At 34.2% G+C, this 21,649-nt stretch overlaps 1 protein-coding gene across 2 annotated transcripts; it reads right to left on the bottom strand.

Moving 5' to 3' along the window:
• Nucleotides 1-545: 545 nt before the first annotated feature.
• LOC130901176 (tubulin glycylase 3A-like) lies at nucleotides 546-21,487 on the bottom strand. Of its 2 annotated transcripts, none has more exons than XM_057812342.1 (13): nucleotides 21,115-21,487; nucleotides 18,583-18,767; nucleotides 18,333-18,499; nucleotides 15,416-15,638; nucleotides 14,161-14,323; nucleotides 12,924-13,084; nucleotides 10,397-10,588; nucleotides 10,247-10,337; nucleotides 8,302-8,516; nucleotides 7,256-7,465; nucleotides 3,429-3,654; nucleotides 3,114-3,359; nucleotides 546-1,483 (listed from the first exon to the last, which is right to left on the bottom strand). In XM_057812342.1, the coding sequence occupies exons 1-13, from the start codon at nucleotides 21,333-21,335 to the stop codon at nucleotides 1,252-1,254; spliced, it is 2,532 nt and encodes an 843-aa protein (XP_057668325.1). In that variant the 5' UTR covers nucleotides 21,336-21,487; the 3' UTR covers nucleotides 546-1,251. The 2 variants fall into 2 exon arrangements, with proteins under 2 accessions (XP_057668325.1, XP_057668326.1); XM_057812343.1 differs by having other exon boundaries at nucleotides 1,301-1,483; nucleotides 3,164-3,359.
• Between the last annotated feature and the right edge of the window lie 162 nt (nucleotides 21,488-21,649).

The raw sequence follows: 21,649 nt of genomic DNA, 5'->3' as shown, positions 1-21,649 counted from the left end.
CTCGTTCGGGTTATGGGAAATCAAATACCAACCGACAAGGCAGGTAATTCACAATGTTGCCACACTTTATATCAAAATAAACTTCATTAATATACAATATCTATATTTTTCTACATTGTTAAATATAATTTGTAATGTCTAAAACATATTTACTGGAATAATATACAAAAGAACTGATCCGTTTTGTTCGAGATTATACAAAACGAACGGGCGACTGTAATATTAAAGCGGATATATTCGTAGCGTGTTCCATGTCATTTTCAGATTCGATCGTTTGGTAAGCAGGGACGGTCTATGGTATAAAAAGAGGAACTAATTAATTTTTTTTTATTGATTATTTTATTATAATTATTTTTTTTATTATAATTATTTTATTTTATTCCATTAATTAAATTTGACTAGTTGTGTACTAATTAACTTGGTGTCTGCACTGGGAATGGAGTTTCTTTTCAATTCATTCACTTTTAATATAATTTTATTTGGACTAGGTTTTTAAATGAAAAACTAAGAGTTATTTTCTTCAACTTTAATTATTTTCACATCATTGTATATGCACAATAAAATAAATATTTAATTTTTTCAAGATGTAATGACGTAATTTAAGATATAATTAGACAAGTTAACCATATTAATCATATCAATATTCACGTAACAATTGATTTAAAGACAAATATTATATTGAAAATAACTGAGAACAACCGGAAAGTCGGAAACGGAAGTCAAAATTAATAACGGTAACTGAAGATGGAGTTGATTAATTTCCGGTTTCACCTACAGCTCCTGAATTGTTATTAAACACGTTGTATATATGAATTTTACGGCTTGAAATAAGAAAATTTCATTTTTATAATTTTAATCCCATTTTATTTTTTGGATAACTTTTTGTTGTTCAAATTAAACATTTGATTTCAAATTACTCCCAAAGGTGCAATCTCCCCGTATAGGGAATAGTTCCAATAATTTCAAACGCGCTTATTAGTTTCCTCTATTCCTAAATAAATTAGTAGTTAATATTTTTCTAATTTTTATTTAGACATTTTGTTCCTGATACCGACCCTGTCTAGTTTATTATTTGTCGCTAGCTGTTTTCAACATGATGATGTCATATTGAAGCATCCAAAAGAACGTATGTCGTTACTTACTAGATATGTATGTGTTTTTACTGTCAATAGAAAAAGATGAAGTTTGTTTATCGATTTTAATTAACTATCGATATGATTTTCGAATGAAAATTTTGCAATCGACTACAGACTATTTCTCGATATTTTTAAGCATCTCATTTAGATCGAACACATTAATATTCAGACTTTTATAAGAATTTTTATTGAAGTCATCAAAAACGTTTTTATTTTTAATTAAATGATTGGTCCCCTTTAATAGACTGGCAGTATCTTCTAATGTTAGTTTGAAGTTGGTCCAATTACTTGTATTATTACAGGATCGTATTATCTCTCTACTGCTTTCTTTTACGTTTCGATTTGCTCTGTAACAGAAGATTTTTCAGTAGATTTGTTTTTATTATTTCAGATACGGATAGTTCCCATATCAAAAATTACAAAATCCTCTAATTTTACAATTAACAAAAGTTTTTTTTTGAATGAACGATAAATTAACAAAAAGAAATATTTATATTCATAAAATGGAACAGGGTTGGTTTCGACCCATATGCTATTGAATAACAAATTTATGTTTATTTAGTGTTTTTTATGAAATAATGAAATTTAACTGTGTCGATGTTGTTTGATTATTTTCAAAATGGTCTGTAAAAATCGTTATACGAAAAAAATTTAATGTTTACATAGATTTACAATGTTTTTTTTGTACTTTTATCAAATTTGGAGGTTTTTAATATTTTTATCTCCACTAGTAGTTTATATAGTCCAGGGAAATTAGGAAAACCGCATTAAATTTTTCGGAAATTGGTTTTTTTGCTAAATTAAAGCCTTTTACTTTGATATCTCTGTCATTTTAGCTCGTACAAAAAAATCGTAGATACAAAAATTGCATATTTAAAACTAGATTTTCAAATTTTTCGACCTTTTACTGAAAAAATTCTGATTATAGGTTTTTTTTAATCTATTGAAAATGAAATCTGCGTGCCGAGCGAAGCGAGGTACGCGGCAATAACTTGAAAGATGATGAAAATATCGAATATTTCAGAGTAAAGAACTCGGAAAAAAAAAATCGTTAAAATTTCCGATTTTTTATGTTATTTCTGTGTACCTCACTTCGTTAGACACTTTTACTCAAAATTTTCGATATTCTCATGATTTTCCATGATATTTTCGTCATTTTTATGTTTTCGCTGCTATTAACTGAACATTTTGACATGAGAAAGCTGTGCGCAAAATGGATGCCGCGTTTGCTCAAAATGGAACATAAACAGTGTCGTGAAGATGTTTCCATCGAGTGTTTTGCAATATTAATTACACAGAAACGCCGTTTCATAACATCCCAGAAACAAAAGAATAATCAAAATAATGGACTGAAATGGGAGAAGCGGCTCCAAAGAAGGCAAAGACCGTTCCATCTGAAGGCAAGGTCACGGCTTCGGTTTTTGGGAATGCGCGTCGGATTATTTCCATTGAATATCTTGAAAAAGGAAAAACTCCCAACGGCGAGTAATATGCGAACTTATTGAAACGTTTTAACGAAGAAATCGAGCAAAAACAGCTAAGAGAAAATGTTGTTTCATCAAGATAATGCACCAGCCGTTATTGAAATGGCCAAAATTGATGAATTAAAGTTTGAATTGATACCTAATCCACCCTATTGCCAGACTTGAAAAAATGGCTTGATGGTAAAAGATTTTCCAACTATGAAAAAGTGTTGTCGGCAGTTAATGGCTATTTTTAGAAATTTGACAATTCTTATTATAAAAATGGTGTCGATCTTATTGAACATCGCTGGGAATAGCGTACGAAGCTTAAAGGATATTACGGTTAAAAATAAATACACTTTTGGGATATTTCCTCGTAGAATCCTTTTCATTACAAGTATTATTAGTTTTTTATTTGTAAATAATATGAAATTATCCAATCAAACCAAATATTATGATAGTCATCGACTTAGTATTGAGGATTTTGTAATAATTGAAATAAGAACAGCCCTACCGGGCTTTTCCCGTTGTTTTTTGTTGTTTAGTCGTGCAACATCGCAATACCCTCGTATTTATTTTCCCGAAATCGTATTTCTTCTTATTCGATTCGGTTCTTACGATCGGTATAAAATCGACGCCGGTATCTATGGCGTTCGACGATTTTTGCAAATCTTCTATAAAATCCGCAATCACCGGTCCTTTATAAACATTTATCGGCAGAGTTTTCGGTATCGGAAGCATCTTTCTTATTTGGCTATCCCTGAATCGAACCAAAAAAAGAAAAAAACACATTCAAACAATATTGATTAACGAGATCTCGAATTTTCACCTGATGAATTCGGTTTTCACGAAATCTTGTTTTCTCAAACGCATCAACGTTTTTTCTTTTTCGATTTTTTCTTTGTCTTTTATTTTAGATCGACTCCGGAAAATTTTTCTACCTCTCACCGAGAGATTCATACCCAAATAGGGGGGCGTTCTCGGAAAATTTTGTTTGTAAATCAAATCGAATAATCCCGTATCGGCGTTCGGATCTTTCCGTCTGTCGATTACCACTGTAAAAGATAATTTTTAAAATTAATTTGTACTCGTTGTGCAGCCTCCAATATACAATTTATTTATAGTATAGAACAGGATTAGATTAATCAAAATATTTAGACATTATTCCGTCCTACTTGATAAATCAACTTGCAGCAGTACTGACAACTTACATAAAAAAGGTTTTCAAACAACATTAGGTATTAGAGTTATAAAATGCATGTGACACGGTCGCAGATTGAAATAGCGGACGCTGGAAGTTGGCTACCAGGTAAAGTCGATCAAATTAATATAAAATAAGTAAAAATTGACCTTAAATCATCACGAAAAACATATAATAAGGCTTAAGAAATAAATTTGCCTTAATACGTTTGGTCACAATTTTCGTATTGTCGCATTCAGCTGCGTTCGCTGTCAAAACCTCTTTGTTTATGACAGATATATTTTGAAAACATGGCGACCGCTCCAGAACGTGTCGAGTTTGTAGCGAACGATTCCGTTAGGTTTGTACGATAGTTGCAAAACGGTTTCCAGTGTTCCCAACTGTCAAAAATTCATTTCCCCGAAGCCCTAGTAAAAAAAACCCTAAAATTACTAGGGATTCCCATTAAAAAATTCCATTATTTATAAAATAAGTTGTCAAATATTTTTTAGGGAGACTTCGTCCTTGAGATTTTAAAGAAATCATTCAATTTTTTTTTATTAACGGATTTTTAATCGACATGTAGGTAGACATAAATCTGTCGAAGCGTTTCCCGGATTTCGAACGTTTACGATATTTTAAACGCGTTTGAAGTTGAGACCGTCAGCTTGGGTTCCTGTAAGTCTTAAAGTGTCTGACGCAGGTATACAGAGCCTTTAATGCGTAGAAACCGTCCCTACTTCGTAAATAATACAAAAAAATCCAATCAATGAATAATTCCTCCCAGCAACATAATTTTTTTAAAATTCTTTATTAACAATTATCGAAAACATCAAGTAACAAATCATTTTCTTCAAATACGATATTTTAAAATTATAGATATTCACATTAAATGATTTCCCTATACTATTACACCTTTATTTTGCTGGATTTCAAATGAAAAATTAAAATTTGAGGTTATAAAGATTCCCTTAAAAATATAAAATCCCTAAAAATATCCCATTTCATATGTTTTCCACTAAATTCGGAGGGGAAACCACTAAGTTGGGAACCCTGATGGTTTCGTTCGCCGAATGCGACTATTGGCAAACATGTTTGTCATATTGGTGATTTTAGTGAAATGACATTCAATATAAGAACAAAAAACGAGAAACTAACGTCACAGAATTGAAGGACAATAAAAGACGCGTATTAAGACAAGCAGGAAAAAGCGAGGAATGGACAAGAAAAACGTTGTATGGGATGCGGAATTTTTTTCTAGCTTTGCCAAGTGAAGACAAAGTAATCCAAAGTGTATTAATAATTTAATTAGATTTAGGATTTCCCGTTAGGTTTTAAAAAAATATGTATAATAATAAATCATTTACGAACTTACGAAATTGTTACTTTAACAAAAAAAAAATAAAGATTGTCAACGTCAGGTGGGCCTGACAGGGCACAATAAGAAAAACACAAAAGTTATTGCGGCGTACCTCGCTTCGTTCGGCACGCAGAGTTCGTTTTTAGTAGGATGGAAGATTCTTTACGATTTTTCAAGCTATTTCTGCGTGGCAAGTGAGGCGACAATACATTTCTGAAAAAATTGTCTTCTATCTTATCAAAAATGAAAACTGCGTGCCGAGCGAAGCGAGGTACGCGGCAATAACATGAAAAATTATGAAAATATCAAAAATTCTTTATTCTACTAAAAATTCAATAAGAATTTTTCGGTATTTTCATGATTTTTCATATTTTCGTCACTTTTCATGTTCTAGAAAACTCTCTACTCAAAAATTTACACGATTTTTCAAGTTATATCTGCGTGGCAAACGAAGCGACAAGAAATCGGGAAAATTTCTGAAGAAAGTGTTTTCTATCTTACCAAAAACGAAGACAATAACGTGGAAAATGATGGAAATATGAAAAATCATTGATTAAAGACACTTGGAATTAATTTTCCACCGAATAGAAGACAGAATTTTTCGATTTGCTCATGATTTTCATGTTTCTTGTTATTGCCGCGTACCTCGCTTCGCTCGGCACGCAGATTTCGATTTTTATAGAATAGAAAACTCAAAAAATTGTCAAAAAATCTGATTAAAAGATTTTTTTAACCTATTGGAAATGAAATCTGCGTGCCGAGCGAAGCGAGGTACGCGGCAATAACATGAAAAATTATGAAAATATCAAAAATTCTTTATTCTACTAAAAATTCAATAAGAATTTTTCGGTATTTTCATGATTTTTCATAATTTCGTCACTTTTCATGTTCTAGAATACTAGAAAACTCTTTACTCAAAAATTTACACGATTTTTCAAGTTATATCTGCGTGGCAAACGAAGCGACAAAAATTGGGAAAATTTCTGAAGAAAGTGTTTTCTATCTTACCAAAAACGAAGACAATAACGTGGAAAATGATGGAAATATCAAAAATCATTGATTAAAGACACTTGGAATTAATTTTCCACCGAATAGAAGACAGAATTTTTCGATTTGCTTATGACTTTCATGTTTCTTATTATTGCCGCGTACCTCGCTTCGCTCGGCACGCAGATTTCGATTTTTATAGAATAGAAAACTCAAAAAATTGCCAAAAAATCTGATTAAAAGATTTTTTTAACCTATTGGAAATGAAATCTGCGTGCCGAGCGAAGCGAGGTACGCGGCAATAACATGAAAAATTATGAAAATATCAAAAATTCTTTATTCTACTGAAAATTCAATAAGAATTTTTCGGTATTTTCATGATTTTTCATAATTTCGTCACTTTTCATGTTCTAGAAAACTCTCTACTCAAAAATTTACACGATTTTTCAAGTTATATCTGCGTGGCAAACGAAGCGACAAGAAATCGGGAAAATTTCTGAAGAAAGTGTTTTCTATCTTACCAAAAACGAAGACAATAACGTGGAAAATGATGGAAATATCAAAAATTCTTTATTCTACTAAAAATTCAATAAGAATTTTTCGGTATTTTCGATATTTTCCCATTTTATCGCCGCATACCTCGCTTTATCGGGCACGTAAATTCTACAATTCGAAATAAACAAATTCATGTCCTATCACCACAACATGTATAGTCACCAAATTTAAAATGAAATCTTTATAAAAAAAATATTTTTTTATTTTTAAAATCAACTCGCATTATGCAGAAAAGATTCCTACAAGAAATTTACCAATCAAAAAGTACATTTATAACTATTAAACGAAACTGTCGACAAACTGGAGACGTGAGATAAAAAAAATGAATTCTAGTAGACCAACAACAACTAGAAACATTTATAAACAAAATATCATTCCAAATTTACCAATAATTAGTTAAATACTTGGAAGATGCTTACAGACAAGTCCGAGAACTCTCGCCAGACATTTCTACCGGTTAGACTTCACCTAACCATCTTCCAGTTCGCTCTATTCAATTCGAATCACGTGCATTTTATGTGGGTAGCTCTCACTATATAAAATACGTAGCATAGAGAAGAACCCCATCACTCACCTTTAATTATATCTTCCATAACTTGAGGACATAGCTTGCTGGTGACACTGGTAGAAAAAGAAAGATCCGGACTACAATTCAGTTCCAATAACCAAGGCGTGAAATCTTCGGATAACATAAAATCCGCCCCGTACATTTCGAACGTGTTCTGTCTTCTATCCATCGTATCTTGACTGGCCAACATCGCGCAAGTTATACTTTCCTGCATTCCTAATAAAAACTCGAAATAACTACTATATCAAGTCTTCAAAATTAAAAGACAAGTTGATCCAAAACACCTTCACTATAAACTACAACCGATCCATCAGAGTGTATCTTCAACTCAAACTCGACCGAACACGGTGAACCGCGACGTGTATGACGACCATTAGACAGTGTAAATGTGCGTCCAGACCGAGTGCGCGGTGACTGGGACTTGTGGCGATTAACCTTGAACGCAGTGACGCGTGAGATGTTGAAGGAGTCATCTTCGTCACCTGCACCAATTTTATCGGATTCTCGGTAGATCGGCAGAGTTCTGATGAACCAAAGGGCGTTCACTGTTTGCCTTGGGTTGTTATTTAGCCGGACTTGGAACTCCTTATGGGTATTTGCGGCAGTGTATCCCCACGAATTGATGGCAAACTGTATAATAAGGCTTGGTCTTCAAGTACAACTTGGGTAGTCTTGCGATGAGTCCTGCTAGTCGTTCTTCTGTCTTTCTAGTCTCGTCCACTAGGTAATCGGCGTAGTCCTCGGATCTCAGTTCTTGGTTTAGGATATATCCCAAGTATTTGGCCTTGATAGTACTCTTGTAGCACTTTCCTCTTGTTTTTTAGAGGATATAACTTTAGTACTATGTGGTCGACACGGCTCTTGAATACCACCTTGGTACAGGATGACTTCCAAGTATTTGGCCTTAATAATCCAGGAGATTCCTACTCTCGCGATGTCTTGTGTTATTTTCCTCTTCTTTTTGAAGGATACAAGTTCAGGTATCCCTCCACGTTGAGGCTCATCTTCTATCCAGAGATAGACGTCTGTGTTTGTATGTATGGAATACTTACCTGGGTAGATTATTTCATTCCATTTCTGCGCGCATCCGATCTGTTTTAAATAAGCCTTGAAAGTATGACTGTCCCACATATTATCTACGGGTAAGGCTTTGTCTCTTTGTTCCATGTTCGTGTACTTGCACTGTACCGCGTGGTTCGTTAAATGGAGCGATTCGTGGAAATTATCTAGACTGAAAGTTTGTCCGCTAAACCGTAAATAGCAGTCTCTAAAAATTTATAAATCATAATATTTGTTCGTATATATCAAACGATTTCAAAAGCAAACAAAAAATCACAAAGTTCCCCGATAAACTAAACATCTGACAACAATGTGGATACTACCAGAACATCGGCCGTTTTATAAATGAAGATGAAGATATATCAACGGGTATGAGTGAGTTGGCTCACAGGGTGGGGGACTCCTTTGGTCCAGGTCGATGGACACACCTCAGGAAGGTTTGAATTCGAAGCTGGTTGTCCCTGGCATAGTCACGTGGTCGATTTAGCTAAGGCAGCTTCACAAAATCTTTAAGAACTAAAAACTTTATACTCCTCAACAGCTTCTGATCCTCTACAGGGTCCAGATTCGTCCATTGCTTGCTTATTTGGAGCTCGGCTCTCAAACATACACTGAAGATGCTGGACTCAATACAGAAGAGAGCAGATCGACTTATAGGCGATGCAGGGTTATCTCGGACAGCTTAGAGCTTAGAAGACGCCTATTTGACTCTGTTTTACCGATACCACCACGACAAATGCTCTTCCGAGCTGTCCAACATAATCGCACCTAGAGCAGTATTTGCAGACGTCAAATTATCGGGACTCCTTCGTTCAAGGAAAGTTCAAGCCTTTTTTATCAGCTACCAAGGCACGTCTTTCTCGAACACTAACACCTACAGATGTTTAAAATCAATATCCACAGTTATATCCGCTCGAACGTACCTCGGAATTGAGACATAACCAGTTATGGATAAGTAGAAGACGAGGCAAGAGGACAAGTAGCCAGAGCAAATGAGGTCTTCATAACATAGTACGGCGTCACAAATACCTGAGACAAGAAACAGAAAGGCAACAATTGGACCTTTAATGACCTATACATCAGAAACAAGGCCAGAAACAAACGTTGGAAACCACAGTAATGAATATCCTCAGGCGGATCTCGGGAAAACACTGCAGGAGTAGAGGTCGATCACGAATGAGGTGATAATCTAGAACAATGATGAGGAAAGGTTCCGAAGAAGAAACAGGTGATAGATCTATTAGTGAAGAATGAACAAGAAGAATAATAATGTAAAATGTTGCAGTTTAAATATTGTAGATAAAAACGATATAGAAATTGATGTTTTATTGTTAATATTCATTTTTTCATGAATAAGTTTTCGAAAATTTGATTTTAAATAACGAAAATATAACTGGCGCAGTCAGTAGGATCGCACAATAAAAAAAAATGAATTCCTTGACCGATTAGCACAAAATTGCTCGTCACCCTTTTTTACGTCATATCCCTTTGAGTGATTGATGATTCCAAAGTTTCTTTCCGAGCATTTGACTCAGTTTTCTTTATTATTTCGAGTTATTGTTTGTCCTATTTCTTATATTTTTCTTCGCCTCTGATAGTGCTTCAGCCATTTTCTGGGGCTTGGATGCCGGGTGTAGTCTCCTTTGGGTCATCAAGTCTCGAAATATTCTTCTGGAGATTTTTTTCTTCTTTTGGTCCAATTTTCGGTACATCTGCTGGGTCCTGATGTACCAAGGGGTGGTCACTGCTTGCAGGTTGATGTTTTATCGGGCTAAGAGCTCTTTATGAAGAGTTAAGTCAAGGTATTCCCACGCTTGGTCTCTTCAAGTCCATCTTGGATACTAGTCGTTTTAACTTTTCGTATTTTTTCATTATATTTCACGTTTTGAAAGTAAGTGACTCGCCAATATATATATTCGTAATTCGTAATTATCTTACCTGTACATCCAAATCGTGAGAGGTTGCGTACACGTGACCAAAAACCATTGTCGTATATCGAATTTCGTCTTATATATAATCAACGGCCGTTCTAAAAATTACTGACGATTTTTTTTAATTTGAAAACGTTAAGGAAATATAATCGCTCACCTATATATTTCTGTACGACGTATTTCATTTTTAAATTCATCACTTTATCAACGTCGGTGATAGTTTTAACCAAATAGATACCTCTACCTCTACATTTATTGCCGGGTTTCAAAATCCAAATGTTTTTCTGTCCGTCGATGCCGTATTGAGGCCAGTGTTGTCGCATTTCTTTCAGCGTCGATTTTACGTTAGCTGAAACGTTCTCAAGTAAACATCGCGGCAACAGCGCTGTCGCAACCACAACTCGACCATCCTTGTACGGATAAGCGCAGAAACAAAACGAAAAAAGCGACAAGAAATATAAGTTTTTGTTGTTTTTTCAATTTAGCTCGTTTTTCAAACGAAACGCAATGGAATAGTAGCGAGTTGCGCTATCTAACGGTGGAAATACGTACCAAGACAAGAGTACGTTCGTGTGCTATTTAAAAAAATCCGGATACGTGATAATATAAATTTTAACAGAGGTGTTTATAGTCGAACAGAATGTTCGATCGAAACGTATGTAGAAGAGTGATTTACAACAAAAGTAAATAATGAAAATAAACATCAAATGAGCTGTCGATAGTTTACCCAGCAAGAATTATCGAGTTATAAACAATTACGTGTCAATATGTATCCAAAACCGGCAACACTGTCGTTGCCAAGTGAAATCGAACATATTTAAAACGATTCCATTAGAAAACACACTTAAATTAACTGAAATTAACTCCTTGGCATCTGTCAACTGTCAATTGTCATCCACTTTCTGTTTTTCTCCACATAGAGACAAACTTCGCTCAACTGTCAATTATTTTGCTACCAAGTTAAAGGACTCCTATCATCTACCATCTTTTTTTTTCTTCCTAGAGACAAACTTCACTTCACTTCGTGTTTTTTCACCTTGGTCAACTGTTGTAGAGTATTGTTGGGTTTTGCGACCGAGTTAAAGGACTCGAAATGAAAGGAATTTCAACACTAATCGGCTCACTTCAGTTTGTCATCCACCATCTACTTTTTCTCCACTTCGCTTCGTGCTGCTTCACCTCGGTCGACTATTGATCAAGTTGGAATTTGTGAAACCGTTGGTGATATTCACACTGAACACACTGTTTACACTACTACTACACCAAAACACAAAATTACTCTGTCTGATACACGTTTCGATAACCAAGTTGTAGTCTTCAGAGTCAAAAGACAAGCAGAGTAATTGTGTGTTGGTGGTGTAGTGGTATTCTAAACAGTGTGATTGTTGATCGATTGTTGTCGGATTTTGCGACCGAGTTGAAGGACTCGAAGTGAGACGAAGTTTTAACACTCTTCGCTTCTGTTTGTCATCAACCTTCTTCTTATTTTCCTTATAGAGGCAAACTTCACTTCGCTTCGGGCTTCTTCGCCTCTGTCAACTGTCAATTGTCCTCCACTTTCTTTTTTCCACATATAGGCAAACTCCATTTAACTTCGTGCTTCTTCGCGTCGTTCAGCTGTCGATTGTCATCCACTTTCTGTTTTCCTCCACAAACTTCACTTCACTTCGTGCTTCTTCGCCTCGGTCAACTATTGATTGTTGTCCGATTTTGAGGCCGAGTTAAAAAACTCGAAGTAAGACGAAGTTTTAACACTAATCACTTCAGTTTGTCATCAACCTTCTTCTTATTTTCCTTATAGAGGTAAACTTCACTTCGCTTCGGGCTTCTTCGCCTCTGTCAACTGTCAATTGTCCTCCACTTTCTTTTTTCCACATATAGGCAAACTCCATTTAACTTCGTGCTTCTTCGCGTCGTTCAGCTGTCGATTGTCATCCACTTTCTGTTTTCCTCCACAAACTTCACTTCACTTCGTGCTTCTTCGCCTCGGTCAACTATTGATTGTTGTCCGATTTTGAGGCCGAGTTAAAAAACTCGAAGTAAGACGAAGTTTTAACACTAATCACTTCAGTTTGTCATCAACCTTCTTCTTATTTTCCTTATAGAGGTAAACTTCACTTCGTTTTGTGCTTCTTCGCCTCTGTCAACTGTCGATTGTCATCCACTTCCGCTTTTTTCCACAAACTTCACTTCGCTTCGTGCTGATTCACCTCGGTCGACTATTGATTTTTGTCGGATTTTGGGACCGAGTTAAAAGACTCGAAATAAGACGAAGTTCACTTCAGTTTGTCGTTCGAAATCTTCTTTTTTTTCCGCAATTATGTTTTCGAGCCACGAAAAAGTCTCTGATGGTTTTTGTCGTAAGTTATTCCAAGTTTTTCCTTCAACTCACTAATGTGTCAGTTCTGTATCTGCATTCATCCCGTTTGATTGCATTCTAATAACATAGTCTGACCATCTCGTTCATGGACCTCCCACGTCCAACGCAAAATCCTTTATGCCCAGTTCAAATCGTTCAACTCATTCCCTGTTGCCAAGTCCTCAAAAAATGAGTTCCTAGCGTGATTGTGTGGATATGCGCTTTGAACTTGAGTTAATTTCGTCAAAGCGTCAGGGAGAATAGTCTAATGGAGTGCAAGACGGTGTTGCTGGTATCAAAATATTGGTTTTTGTTTGTTACTTACCGTAAGCGTTCGTTAAAGATTCGGAAAAATCTATGAAATATCCACCTTGATGTACGATGTTATAATAATTCGATAAAAATTGTTCCCATTCGTGATCCCAAATTTGAGGCAAATCTTTATCTATATCTAAATGTTTTTGCTTGGCTATATAATCGTTACATCTGGAAAAATTGTAATAAATATCGATCGTTAATACGAGGATGGCTCAAACATGAACCGGAGTTTTGCTATGAAAAAGTTAAAAGGGCGATATTTTTTCTTGATAGCCTCCGGAAGCTCTCGGATGTCTTCTTCGTGAAAATCTTTCAGTTTATCACGTAACCATTCGTGTACCAAGGATTCTGTCTCCGCATTGTTTTCGAATCGCAGTCCGCCAAGTGCCCCTTTCAATGCACCAAATAAATAATAGGGATTATAAGAAGGGTGATCCAGTTCCAACCCAATTTCCATCGTGATGTCTGGTAGCAATATCGCTTCGGAAAGCGATCTTTGACCAAAAAACGAATAATGATGTTCCCGACTGTTCTCTACGCTTCTTAACATCCAGTGCAGCCACGTTTACGACTTTAAATTGTTTGCTGGTTCATTTGAACCACCCTCGTATATTTCGAAATATCATAAAAGTTTCTTTAGGTTAGATAATAAATAGAAATCAAATATAACCAAATAAGGCGAATAGTGTGGATGTTATATTGTTTGCAATATTTGTCAGTTACAATTCCAAATTTCTGGAATTGTGTGCTAGCAGTACAACGTCCAGTGATCACCCCATGGACTTCTGGATTGAGTGTTCTGTGATCTCCATTGATCTTGGTCCAAACCGTTTAAGAACATATCCTGTTGTTTGGATACGTTTCTTGTTCCAATAGCATCTTTTACCAATTCCATAGTTGGTATTCCCTTTCCTCGTCCCACCTTTGATATAAGTAAGCTGGGGAATATTTTCCTTCTCTGTTTACTATCCAAAAAACGCGTACTACTTTATATTTTCGTAACCTGTAGAATAATTTTTGAAACTGTGAACAATGTTACGGGTTTTATGTCAATTCTTTTCGGTACGTTTGGATTTCCTTCGAGTTTTCCTTCGATATTGTTGAAGACGTTCCGTTTCCTTACAGGAAAAAGGTCATTGTTCGCTGTTGCGCATTTTCAGGTTATAAATTTATTCCGAAACGTTGCATGTACAAAACAAAACGAATTCGGAAATTTCTCGATCGGAAAAAATTGCGAAAATTACCTGTCAATTGCGAATTGTAAAGTTGCATAAGGAACTTTTCCTTCTGCCGATTGAATATCGTGTTTGTCGCCGTTTTCGTAAGTTTCTTCGAACCATTTCAGAAGACCCAAACAAGCTGTCATTCTGAAATCGTCTACGAAAAAATTGTAATGGTCTGGAAAACCTACGAAAACAAGAAAATAGCTTGTTTATTACACGGCCGTAAGAAAATACGACGAGAACTGACACTAGACGGACCGCGCGGATAACTTAACGGTATCCACGAAACAAAGACCCAGAAGAATACCTCAAATCGTGACATTAGAAAATTAGGGCCCGACCAATCAACAAAACAACGAATCTCTCTCTTTCTCTCTTTCCTCTCTCTATGCTCTCTCTTCCCTTTCTATTCTCTCTCTTCCCTATATCTCTCTTTTTCTCTTTTCTCTGTCCTCTCTCTCTCTGTTATTCTCTTTCCTCTCCCTTCCCTCTCTATTCTCTCCCTTTCCCATCTCTCTCTTTTCTCTGTCCTCTCTCTTTTCTCTTCTCTCTCTTCCCTATCTCTCTCTTTTTCTCTTCTTTCTCTTTCCTCTCTCTTTTCCCTCTCTTCCCTATCTCTCTCTCTTTTTCTCTTCTTTCTCTTTCCTCTCTCTTCCCTCTCTCTTTTCTCTCTTCCCTATCTCTCTCTTTTTCTCTTCTTTCTCTTTTCTCTGTCCTCTCTCTCTGTTATTCTCTTTCCTCTCCCTTCCCACTCTATTCCCTCTCTTCCCTATCTCTCGCTTTTTCTCTTCTTTCTCTTTTCTCTGTCCTCTCTCTCTCTTTTTCTCTTTCCCCTCTCTTTTCTCTCTTTCCTCTCTCTTCCCTTTCTATTCTCTCTCTTTTTCTCTTCTTTCTCTTTTCTCTGTCCTCTCTCTGTTATTCTCTTTCCTCTCCCTTCCCTCTCTATTCTCTCTCTTCCCTCTCTCTCTTTTTCTTTTCTCTCTCTCTCTCTCTTCGTCTCTTTATCTTTCTCCTTCTCCATCTTTCTTTTTCTCTTTCTATTGCATCCAGAATCAGTAAATAATTTGAAGTCGGGATAGTAAAAAGTATTTAAATAAATTAGTGCGTTAAGTATTAGTAAGTAAGTAAACCATGTTAAGTGTTTAGTGTATAAATAAATTACATACAAGTAAAATATACCGCGTGTATAAATTCATCCCACCGTTTTGTGATTAAAAACTGCGAGTAAAATTTTAATTTGTTAATCTAGATTAAAAATCGTTATGCCAAAACTTACCTAATACGTAAGTTCTCGGGAAATTAATACTGGCAACGCCGCTTTCGTTGTACCAATACGATTGTTGTAACAAAAGAGCCAGTCCTTCTTTAGAGGCATAGAGCGATCTGCTGAATCTATTGAGTAATTTAAAAGAGTTCGCCCTGTGTTGTAAATCGCATTGATCTTTTCTCATACTCCAATAAAAATCGACGTCGTAATTTTGTAGCATTCTCGATATGATCTAAATAAAAAATTGAATTTTTCAACAACAACATTCGACAATCATTTAATTTACACAGTGGCGGACAGAGAAGTCTACGAAAATTTAATTGCCAACATCTAATAAAATTCGAAAAATTTATTGAAATAGGAAGTTATCTGAGTAAAAATCAGATTTAGAAGAAGAACCGACTAAAAGCGGAGACTGGAGCCCAAAATATAACGATTGGACGTAATTTAACTATACAGGCTGTCCCACGACAAGCTAAAAGTATCAGTATATTGTATATGTATATAGTAAAATCATGAAAATTTCTACTTTAGGGTTTTAGGATACGATCTTTTTTACTAAAATATTTTGGAAGATGGCCGTCTTCCGGTTCTACCAGAAGTCGACTGTAACTTTCTTATTTTGAATAGAACACCCTATATATTAATACATTTTTGAAATCTACGTAAAATTTTAGTGTACTTTTGTTTAAAAACTTTTTTCGAAAAATGCATACTTTTTGAGTTATTAATTTTTTTGTAAAAAATTTTACCGTTGCAGACCCTTATAAATTATTTTTTTACGAGAATACCCTTAAAGATATGAAAATGATTTCTGTTCGATTGCTTTTAACAACATCAGACGTATATGGATCGATGTTGAAAAATTCTTCATTTTATACAGGTTGTATATAAAAAGTGTTCAAAGTTTAACTTCATAAATATCAAAATTTCTTTATTTTTTTAAATAGAGCCACCCGGTTTATTCTATTTTAATGCGTTCAGGGGTAAAAAATAAAGCAAATTCATGTATACTTATACCTAAACCTTACCGTTATCCAGATATTAAACGTTTTCTGTAAATTTTTAGAGGTGCAGGTGTGGTCTAAATTTTATTTTGACCCGTTGATACAAGCATTAAAAAATAAAAAAGTATTTTTCTTTATCTTGTCAAGATCTGTGACAAAAAATCAAATCAAATTGTATTTACTAATACTATTCCAACTTTCAGTCGTTTCCGAGATATTTGAGGTTATAAATTATTGTTGTATTTTTTATCAAGTTTTAATTTTTCATATATACTTTTAGTAGGCTTTGTTGTAATAAATGACACTCATTTAACTGTCATTAGTCAATTGTCAATACTTACTCGAAAATCGTTAAAATTGCTAGTTCTCAATTTAATAACGAATAAATAAAATTTAGACCAAAATTGCATCTCTAAAAATTTATATATATATATATATATATATATATATATATATATATATATATATTTATATATAAAAAGTATACATAAATTTGCCTTATTTTTTAACCCTGAATGTATAAAAATAGAAAAAACCGGGTGGTTCTATTTGAAAAAATAAAGAAATTTTGATATTTATGAAGTTAAACTTTGAACACTTTTTATACACACCCTGTATAAAATGAAAAACTTTTCAACATCGATCCATCGAATTTTCCTTATTTTTTACCCCTGAATGCATTAAAATAGAAAAAACTGGGTGATTCTATCTAAAAAAATAAAGAAATTTGATATTTATTAAGTTGAATTTTGAACACTTTTTATACAGACCCTGTAGAAAATTGAAAATTTTTCAACATAGATTCTAATACGTTTGACTTTGCTAAAAGCAACCGAATAGAAACCATTTTCATATCTTTGAGGGTATCTTCTTAAAAAAATAATTTATAAGGTCAAAACAAAAGTACGTTAAAATTTCACGTAGATTTCAAAACTGTATTAATATACAGGGTGTTCCATTTAAAATAACAAAGTTACAGTCATATTTACATTACATTACACATATTTGAAAATACTTTAGTTAAAAATATCGTATCCTAAAACCCAAACGTAGAAATTTTCATGATTTTACTATAAGTATTTTGCCATAGTTTTACTCGTCGTGGGACACTCTGTATACCAAGTTGCATCTCTGACCCTAAGTTCTCGAGGTAAAAAAAAATTAATTTCTGTTAAGGTCATTAAGTAACGGTAAATACAAGACCCGGGGAATGAGTAATTAGAGGTAACGTTCCGTCTGCTCTGTTTTATTGAGTTAAGTCTTGGACTTTGAACTTTGGAGACAAGAGCAAAAATTTTGAAGTATTCGAAATGTGGCTTCATAGACGGAATACTCAAGAAACCCCGGTAAGAAACGAAGATTTCAGAGGAATAGAAAAAGAACAAGAAGTAACGATAACCATAAAGTATTTCGGCTACAAGGATCGAATCCAGATACGCATTGCTCCCAGCCGTCCTGCAAGTAAAAATATTTGAAAAAAGAGGTCCAGGAAGAAGACGAACATCCTGGCTTAAGAATTTTAGACCCGGGCTGAATGGAAAATGAAGATTGCCATGTTGAAGAAGAAGAAAAAAACTTTTTGTATGTGTCAAGTTCGGAATGCGTTGTTGTCGATTTGTATCAAAAGTCTGGTACCGTATTATTAGTACAATTGACTTTATTCAGTGTTTTCGATTCCCTATTGACGATTTTACTAATTGTTTGGCGATTCTTGGCTTTCTTGTCATCGTCCGTTAAAGTATTCCAAGCTGGGTCCTGATAATACTTATAAAATTACTTCAACAACGTCTGTGAGCTGTCCAAATAGAAATGCGACTGTTTTTATGTACGAAAAAACCGATATTTAGATAGGTGATGGTTATCTTGACCTAAATGTAGAAAAAGAAACCAACACATATATTGAAATTATATTTACAAACCGTTTTTTCGCATTTTTCCTCGTACGATTGGGTCGATTCCCAATCCTGTTTAGCTGGTAAATTACTAGTGACGTCGTCTATAGCAGAAAATTTTTGTTTCACGGCCGGTTCGACTTTTTCCAACCAATTTCTCTTCAACAATTCTCTTCTAATCACAGGCCAACCACCTACAAATTGGCGTCCAGTGACAGTTTATTTGAAAAAAAAATCATTGGTAATGTGTATGATATCGGAAATCTCAAAGATTTACCTCTAATTGAGAAAACTTTGTGATCTCTGGTGGCCATTTCCATGGTTTTCCTGAGCTTTAGGAGCCTTTCTGATGTAATTACCATTCGATATTTACCTTCCACATAGCTATTAGATTTGTGATTATTACTGAGACTATTTGGGTGATCTTCTTTATGTTTTATTTGATTGTCAGCTGATGTGACTCTAAATAAATAAATTTTAAAACATAAGGAACTCGAAAATGATGGAAAAAATATATTACTATGTAATTATCAATAATTTTACAAATATTGGAATTAATACAGTGGAATGGTCGAAAGTTGTATACAGATCTTATCCTTTGTCGAATAATATGGGTGGATGGGTGTCCACAAATAAAAATATAACAGAAATACCCTAAAAAAATCTTCAATAATGCACCAAATTCATACCAAATCAAAAAAATCATTGACGTACTCAATAAGTCATCTGACTAAGTAAGGAAAACACATTTTTTTCATAAAAATCGATATTATTCATCAACGTAATCTCCTTCAAGAGCAATTACAATCATTCCAACGCTTCTCTAACTTCTCGATGCCGTGTGTGTAGAAGGATTGGTCTTTTGCCTCAATTTCAGCAATTGCTTCTCATTTGAGTTTAATTTCCTACCTGCTAGCATTTTTCTGAGATCAGCTAATAGCCAGTAGTCACTGGGGACCAGATCTGTAATATACGAAGCAATTCGAAGTGTAATTCATTCAATTTAACCATCGTTGCCATCGACTTGTGAATCGGTGCATTGTCTTGGTGAAACAGTGGTTTTTTCTTCGACATATGAGGCCGTTTTTCCTTGATTTTTGTATTCAAACGATCCATGTAGTATTCGCTGTTGATTATCTCTTCATTTTGGAGATAGTCGATGAACAATATTCCGTACGCACCCCAAAATATTGAAGCTACAACATTCCCAGCTGACTATTACACCTTTAGATATTTCGGACGTGGTTTACCGGCTGCATGATGATAGTTTTGGTTTCGGAGTGAAGTGATGGATCCATGTTTCATCGATTGTCTAATATCGACGCAAAAAATCTGTTTTATCACGTATGAAAATGTCCAAACACTGTTCTGAATCATCAACACGTTGTTGCTTTTGATCGACTGTGAGTAAACGCGGCACCCATTTTGAAAAAAGCTTTCTCAGCTTTACGGCCTCAGCTATCCCACGCAATTTCAATTTACTATTAGATATAACCAATTCGTGGACTTTTTTGATGTTTTTTGGAGTAACCACCTCAATTGGACGACCAGAACGTTCACCGTAATCGTTTAAATTCAGCAAACCAATAACAAGTGGTTCTTTTAGATGGAGAAGAGACCGAATAACACTTTTGAAGCCATTGCTGAGCATGTACAGTATTTTTTTCATCAATAAGCAATGATAAATTAACACAAGAAATTGTTGTTAATCCATAGATTTGAAAATAACGAAAGTAGCTTCACTTAAATGGCTGTCACTTTTTTCTAACTAATTGAAATTTTACACATAGTCTTTCGAAAGTTGGTACTTCATAAAAGTCACATGGATTTGACAGTTGCAGCTCCATATGTGTGTCATTCACTCGACTTATTGAGTGATATATTATAACACTTAAATGAATAGGCCAATTATTAGGTCTACTTTTGTAATCCCCCATTAAAACTGCTTAGGAGTAACTAACATTTTACACACATATTACTATTTTATTGATGAAAAAATCTATTTTCAAATATACAAAGTTCACAAACATCAATTAAGTAGAAACGTAATTTAATATAAAAAGTTCCCACTCTCCCCCACGACGTAAATGAGTAGATAGGCTAAGTATGTAATGTCAAATATGTGTACGCAAAATCAAATTCAATACTGTCTTCTGAAACTTCTAATTTAAAAACTATTTCCAATTTTTTTAGACTACAGTTGTTATGTTTTTTCTCATATATTATTATAAACGGTTTTTTATATAGAATTAGTCTTATTAAAGTTGTAAAAAGTGTTATTTTCAGTAAACCATCCACTGGTGTTAACCCGCCATTACGCGGTTTGTCGTAAAAGTTTGCTAATGGAAATTATGGCGGACGCAGTACTGTCATCCGCCATAAATATCTTATAAATTAAGAATAATAGACAATATCATAAATGAATTAATTAAAAATAGAACGTATATGATTTCATTGACCTTATCAAATATAGAAAGAAACATCTTATGAAACGTTTCTCAAATATTAATAAAAAAAATATTGTAATTAAATTCTATAGGTGTCGCCATCTTTTCTTTATATGATATAATTAAGTTTAAAAAACAAAATCAACGTTGGAATTCCGTTTCAACAAATAGGTATTGACTTTATTTATCTACTTAATGTTATTTATCACACATTTCACTTATTAAAATTTGTGTTTTAGTTTAGTAGTTACCTCAAATTAACATTACGTGGTAAACGAATTCATACAGTTAATTCATCATTAATGTTTATAAATCTAAGTGAACAATCAATGTATGGAAAAATAAAATAAATATTAACGTACCTGTGCACTGGTGAAGATGATTTCATGGGATCTTTAGGAGTACTAGGAATAGTTGCAGATTTATTTTGTGTTCCCCCTCCATCTGCGGCCGCCATATTTTCTTTTTTTCCGGCTAATTCTGTTCCCATTTTGTGACGTTTGTGAGTGACGTTGAAGTGTGACAAAGATTTAGATTTTCTAGGCAACAGATGACCGCTTCGGCTACTGTTGCCTAGCGACATGGTGATCAGTTTATCTTCATTTTAATAGAAGATTTGACGCGGGATATTTCGTATGTTTGTAGCATTAGCTATCAAATACCGTAGTTGAGGTAACGTGATTCGAATGTAACAATTTCTTTTGTAATTATATAAAATGACTTTAATCAAATTAATTTATGTAAATGAATGTGCAAATCACAGACAAAAATTCAATAACCAAGTTACTCACTTAATTACACAAAATTTAACATTCATTAAAATCAATTGAAACCATTCGCGTTTGAATGCTTTTGTTCCACTACAATGTAAAATGTGAGACTGTAGAAATGCATGTG

The sequence above is a fragment of the Diorhabda carinulata genome, chromosome X (assembly GCF_026250575.1).
Source record: "Diorhabda carinulata isolate Delta chromosome X, icDioCari1.1, whole genome shotgun sequence".
NCBI classification, from domain to species: Eukaryota; Metazoa; Arthropoda; class Insecta; order Coleoptera; family Chrysomelidae; genus Diorhabda; species Diorhabda carinulata.
The sequence above is the reverse complement of the archived record's forward strand: the minus strand, read 5'-3'. Positions and strand labels throughout refer to the sequence as shown.

Bases quoted from the DNA above. Each gene is read 5' to 3' on its own strand.
- LOC130901176 (XM_057812342.1), bottom strand. From the start codon at position 21,335: ATGTCGCTAGGCAACAGTAGCCGAAGCGGTCATCTGTTGCCTAGAAAA. The intron at 18,768-21,114 runs GTACGTTAATAT...TTATTTATTTAG, and splicing joins TCATCTTCACCAGTGCACAG to AGTCACATCAGCTGACAATC. The intron at 8,517-10,246 runs GTAAGATAATTA...ATAAATTTTTAG, and splicing joins CTCACGATTTGGATGTACAG to AGACTGCTATTTACGGTTTA.